The 6,614-nt window shown below is 40.6% G+C and overlaps 1 protein-coding gene across 4 annotated transcripts in view; it reads right to left on the bottom strand.

Annotated features, from left to right (window-relative positions):
* Positions 1-4,587: 4,587 nt before the first annotated feature.
* The window catches only part of afap1l2 (actin filament associated protein 1-like 2), a 187,564-nt gene continuing 185,537 nt past the window's right edge, over positions 4,588-6,614 (bottom strand). For 3 of the 4 annotated variants that reach the window (XM_078413461.1, XM_078413458.1, XM_078413460.1), the window contains exon 19: positions 4,589-6,535. In XM_078413461.1, the coding sequence (XP_078269587.1) occupies positions 6,509-6,535 (27 nt within the window). In that variant the 3' untranslated portion in view covers positions 4,589-6,508. Of the gene's footprint in view, positions 6,536-6,614 lie in introns of all 4 variants that reach the window. The other variant, XM_078413459.1, reaches the window with a different exon arrangement.

The raw sequence follows: 6,614 nt of genomic DNA, 5'->3' as shown, positions 1-6,614 counted from the left end.
TTTTCTCCTAGTGCAGGTAAAAGCTTGTTGACATATTCAAATAACCTTGGTTATGTTACCCATCAGAAATGTTCTTGACTGTGGCATAATTAAATAGCCCAACATGATTTATCAAGTACATAAGACTTGTTGTTAGCAGATATTCTTCGCAAATCTTTTTGCAAAATACCAAGATATTTTCGATCACAAATAAAAGTAAGGTAAAAAGTCTCAGGACCGTTTGATTGAAACATTTCCTCCAAAGCAAGAATGCAATCACATTTGTTTTTACAAAATGCAGTTCTGAAACCAACACTAGAGGATGCTATCCAGCGTTTGTTTCTCTCACGTTTTATGAACTTAATTTTTTAATACATATTGAACAGAAGTGATCTCAGTGATATTGGCAAACTCATATTATAAATCCATATTATGATTCTGTGAATATCTGCTTCATTTAAAAATGCACTGAAACTATTGATTCTGCTCTTTTACACGTTACTTCAAAGGACCCAGCTAACTGGGAGAATTTGTAAACTTGGAGATACTATAACATTTTACACTTAATCTGTTTGTCTGAGCTGCTTCACTTAAAGGAGAATTCTCCTCCCGCAGCACGGTGGCACAACTCATAGAGCTGCTGCCCCATCGGCACGAGAGACTCGGGTTCAACCCTGACTCGGGTGCTGTCTGTGTGGAGTTTGCACGTTCTCCCTATGACTGCGTGGGTTTCCTCTGGGTGCTCTGGTTTCCTCCCACATCCCAAAAAGGTGCAGGTTTTGTAGGTTAATTGGCCATGGTAAATTGCCCCCTAGTGTGCATGGGGTGGATGAGAAAGCGGGATTACGTAGAATTTAGAAAAAGTGGGGGCCGGCAAGAACGATGGGGCGCCGCTGAGAATGAAGGGGGGACCTGGCGGAGGGCTCCCTGATGCCAGGCCTGGTTCACCATAGCACTGTTTGATTCATTTTATGTAACTTGGTTGGCGCCAGAAATGTGGCGACTCTTGGGTGATGTCTGCTGAATGATGTTACTGGGTTGTATGCAAAACAAAACATTTCACTGTGCCTAGGTACATGTGACAATAAAGTGTCATTGAACGTTTGGATCATTCAATCATTGAACTAGTGTGAACAGGTGATCAATAGTTGGTGAGGATTTGGTGGGCTGAAGGGCCTGTTTCCGTGCTGTATCTTTCAATCCATTCAGATTCTTCAACCTTTCGATCCATGACGATTCAGATCCCCAAGTAAAAGCAGCTTCACAAACTTTGCTGCTGAAATTTTTTGGAACAACACTGAACATTGAATCGCAGCTGCGGGAACTCGTGTTTCCTGCCAGCAACTTGGGAGTTTGGGGTCCAAAACCAGCAACTCATATGGTGCTGCTCCAGCTTTAATAGAATAAACATGACAGGCTGGTCACATCCATGTGGAGGACAGACTTGGCACTGAGGAGACCAGATTCAACTCATCAAATGTCCTAATGATTTTCAACTGTTGAATCCAAGGGCAACAGATGAGTTTCTTCTTCAGCCTGTCAAATAAGGCCATGCAATGTCATTAATGGGTCGCTTTAGTTTTATAAAACACTGATGTTACCTGCTATAATTTTTAATTAATGGTAAGTGTAACCTTCAAAACATTTGGATAGGTTCATGCTGTTTGTGCAGCTGAATGCCCCAGCAATTGATGTCTAAATGAAGTTTGCATGAAATCTTCTTGTGATATTTGTGCATTTTGGCATGGGTTTAAAGTAATTTGTGGAGAATTTGTACATCCAAAGCAGACAATGCAGATTTGAAACTTAATCTCAGTTGGTCTCACTCCACTCTGCTGTGCCTAAAGCTATCTCCATAGTCTGTGATATGTTATGTCAAATCAGGGCACTTAAGGCATCTTAATGCAGTACACATGAGAGGTGCAACAAAGGCAATCACCTGTCCTACCAGTATCTGAGTTCTGGTTTTGCCGGTCTTGCTGAGACTGGTTGAGTTTTCCAAACACCTAGGTCCATGATATTGGGCAGGAAGGCCCCAACCTTTTTCTTTCAGTGGTACAGTTGTTGCCTAACCACGCCAGACACCCAGGTTTGCTTCTGACTACGGGTGCTGTCTGTACTGAGTTTGTGAGGCAGCTGCACTACTGCACCATGTTGACAGTTCTCCACTGCTGGCAAACTACTGCTTGCCCCTAAAAAGAGCAGTTATCAGTTTAAGATTGGAGGAGGCAAGAGATGCATTAATAATGACTTGGTGAGTTGGAAAGCGGAATCAAGGGATAGCGGAATCAAGGGATATGGGGGAGAGGGCAGGAATGGGGTACTGATTGTGGATGATCAGCCATGATCACATTGAGTGGCAGTGCTGGCGCGAAGGGCCGAATGGCCTCCTCCTGCACCTATGTGTCTATGAAAACTCTGCACTCCTAGTCTACTTGTGAAGTAGGTTTTGCTCTAGCTTTCCAGGATAGGCTGGCTGTTTAGAGAAAAAGCTCGGAGGCCCACATAGATATCAGGGGCTTGGAAACGTTGCCAAGAAATTGAATTTTATCTTTCTAAGGACACGTAGAATGACATCATGGAGGGATAGCGTGACAAGGTTTTAATTGGTGAAAAGTGAAGATGATATCTCCTCTGAAATAAAATTGATTACTGTGTATCAACCACTACATTTTCACCAGAATGCTATTAACCTTAAAAATTAGAGGCCCTCTTTGGAAGGAAGTGCAGAGTTCCAGAATAGGGAGGTGAAGCAGGAAGTCATTTGATCCAATCTCTCCAGAGCAATCTTGTTGGACCCAATCCCTTTCCTCTATCTATACTTGTTTTTCTCCGTTAAGCACATATTCAAATGTCTTTTGGAGACTAATAGTGAATCTGTATCCATGATTTATTCAAACAGTACGATTGCAGTCCAATTTTCCACAAACTAATGCTCTATTTTATTCGAAACATTCTGGGCTGAAACATTCACCCTTGTCTTTGCTACATCTGGAACTACACAATTGCAACAGTCTCCTGGTAACTTCACATCTTGCATATTCTGTTGATGCTTGTTTATCAAAGCTGTTGCCAACATTTACACCATCTGCATTTCATCCATTAACCCCTGAGCTTACTACCTACCCTCTGCTAGCCCCAGTCTAGGAACACCTCAGGTTTAGGATCCTCATCTTTGCTTTTACTTGTTTCTTTGGCCTTGTTTGTAGCCTTCTCAGACTCATAACCCTGCAAGATGCTTGCCCCTTCCACATACCCAATTTCCATCATGCCACCATTTGTGGCCATTGCTTACGTTGCCTGGTTACTAGGCTCTGCAATACACTACCTAGGCGTTCAGACTTTCTACCTCTCTCCTCAAAGATATTCTTTAAAACCCACCCGTATAACTAATTGTGTTTGGTACTGATCCTAGGAAATATTTTGGATAATTTTATAATTTGTTTTAGTATTTTAGAAATACAGCATGGAAACATGTCGTTTGCCTCACCGAGTACATGCCAACCCATTCACACTAGTTATATGTTATCCTATTCTATCCTCCACTCTCTACACAAGGGACAATTTACTGACCAATTAACCTCCAAACGCGCACTTCTTTAGAAAGTGCAAGGAAACTGAAGCATCCAGAGGAAACCCATGCAGTCACAGGGAAAACGTGCAAACTCCATACAGACAGCACCCGAGGTATCTGGAGCTCTGAATTTGAGTCTCTGGAGCTGTGAGGCAGCCCTCTACCAGCTGTGCCACTGTGTTGCCCTTGATGCAGCTTTTTACACAAATCGTACAGTAACCTCAGTTTTATTCTTCCAACATCCTCACCTATTCCCCCTGGAAGGAGGAAACGCGAGCACCTGGAGGAAACCCACACCATCACAGGCAGAACGTGAGAACTCCACACAGCATCTGAGGTCAGGTTTGTACCTGGATCTCTGGTGCTACAAGGCAGCAGCTCTACTAACTGCGCCACTGTGATGTTAAAGGTCCTATGCAAGTTGTTTTCAATTTATTGAATAGACATAAATAGCTCTCTCGAAGACAAAGTATTCATAATTATAATTCTGGACTCTTTAGTTGTGTGAGTTTCAATTAAAAAATCAAACTGTCAAGAGATGTAAGTTTTAAGAAATTCTAAATGTATTAATTGAACCAAACGTAGAGATATGCCAGCAGGAAATGGGTCCCGGCAACTGTTGAAATATCAATAAAATTCGACAAATGAGCAAGTGTGTCCATAACATCACTTACCTGGTTGGCAAAGTAATATAATTTAATTTATTGGCACCGGTCGTTGTAAAGCGACTCTCAAGAAGTGGGGTTATATAGACACTGAAGACGTCATCTGCATATGTGGCACTGAACCACAAACTATGGAGCACCTATTGAGATGTCCTCCATTGAAGCATGAATGCAAAGCTGAGGATCTTGCAGAGAACAATGATATTGCTAAGAGTTGTGTTCAGTTTTGGCTGAAACACAATATCTGGCATGTGTGGACACGATAAGAAGTAGATTTATTTGGGAATTGCCCTTGATTGAATTTGAACAGTGTGTTTCACCTGTATGAAGTAAGTACACGAGTTGCAGAGTTACATAATGGGGAAATATTATTTATTTCAAGAAATCTGACATAAGTAATTCTCCCTTCATACTTTTGTTGCTGGTATATAACAAACGTGCTTTTGTAACAGTTCACATGTAAGTAAATGTATTTACAATGTTGCAAAAAGGGGAAAAAACCCCCCATGTTTTTAAAAGGTGCCATATCTTCAGAAATTTCAGGATTGCATGTCAGAAATTTTGAATTATAAACGGAATTGTTGAGAGACAGTTTTGCTGGAAATCCCCTCCCATCGGGCAAAAGGTATACAAAAGGAATAGAATTGTGAAAACGCACATCTCCATATTCAGGGACAGTTTCTTCCCAGCTGTTATCAGACAACTGAACCATCCTACCAACAACTACAGAGCAGTTCTGAGCTACTATCTACCTTATTGGAGACCCTTGGACTATGTTTGATTGGGCTTTGCTGGACTTTATCTTGCACTAAATATTATTCACGTTATTCCCTTAATCATGTATCTGAACACTGTGAATGGCTCGATTGTTATCATGTATTGTCTTTCCGCTGACTGGTTAACACATAACAAAAGCTTTTCACTGTACCTTGGTACACGTGACAATAAACTAAACAAACTCAGTTTGGTTAAGTAGTATTAAAGATGGCAGGAAATGGAACCTTCATTTTTTTTTTAAGAAGCTATTTTAATTAATTGGCTTACCTTTGTGAAATTCACTTATTGAACATAAGTTTCTACCATTCCACTCATTGCATATGCCAAAAGCCACCAACAAAATCAATGGTCCAATTTGATCTGTATAAACTGACAAGCTTTCTGCTCCTGACTCCTATCTTACCCTTGCTCTTAATCATTTAATAGGAGGCATGGCTCATTTAACCTACTCTGAGACTTCACATTATGGAGCTGTACCTCCCAGCTTTGCCATCTTCGGGAATTACAGGATTAGTTGGAATATTTAAAGATTGGAATTTCAGCAGGGATTTGGTATTTGGGTCCAAATGTATTATTATTTTTTTCATTTACTGGATATGAAAGGCACCAGCAAAGTCAGTATTCACTGCTTGTCTCAAATTCCCCTTGAACCGCCAGCCATTTCAAGGGGCAGGTTAGTATTGCCACGTGGTTGCAGAGTTACACACGAACAAGATGAGAACACGAGCCTCCACAGATGCTGCCTGACCCAATGCTGAGTTCCTCCAGCATTTTGCATTTTACACACGAACAATATAAGGTTGACACTATTCCTTCCCTAAAGGACATTAATGGACTAGCTCTCTTTTCAGAAAAGAAAATCATTCTGTTTTTTTGCAGATACTACAACTGATGTCAATTAGTCAAATACATTTCTTGGCACAATCGGGTCGGATTTGAACTCATTTGTCCAAACAATCAGACGTGGCCTTTGGTTTACCAGATCTACAAGGTAACCACTACACCATTGTACCCAATAACATTCAGAACCAGTGTGGGGTGCTTGTCGACATCGTTCACTGGTCACTCAACCGTCACCCTTTTCAAGGTATCTACACATAATAATATCTTAATAACCAGGAAATTCTAAATTGCAAGACAATATTCCTTTTGTCATACAATCAGTAAGCACCAAAAGAAAAAAAAAGATCTGTTAAGACAGTATTTATTTGCTTCTCAGTTGACTCTGCTGGAAGTTGTGTACTTGGTTTTCTTAAGCATTCGGTTTTCAAAGGTGAAATAAAGAACCTTCAAAATCTTCGGAAGATTTGTAGTGAGGGTCCACAATGTTAGTATATGAGTTCATGTTGAAGATTCGGGCAGTAGAACTTTTCTTTAATGAAGAAGTGTGCCAAGTAGTAGTGGCTTTACTATATCTGCCTTCCATGAATAGTTGAACAAAAATATCTCTCTGTTCCAAACGCTACAGTTTTTTTATAACGCTATTATAGTCCATCCTACTCCAAATTATTTTCTAGCTGGAAGCTTTCTTTTCCCATTCCTGGCAGAAACAAAAAGGTAGAGAGATGCAAACAGTGTTAAGTGATAAGCAGGCTCTTGCTTAGAAATCGTTAATAATT

The sequence above is a fragment of the Rhinoraja longicauda genome, chromosome 16 (genome assembly GCF_053455715.1).
Source record: "Rhinoraja longicauda isolate Sanriku21f chromosome 16, sRhiLon1.1, whole genome shotgun sequence".
NCBI lineage: Eukaryota > Metazoa > Chordata > Chondrichthyes > Rajiformes > Arhynchobatidae > Rhinoraja > Rhinoraja longicauda.
Note: the sequence above shows the minus strand (reverse complement) of the source record. Positions and strands in the feature narration are given on the sequence as shown.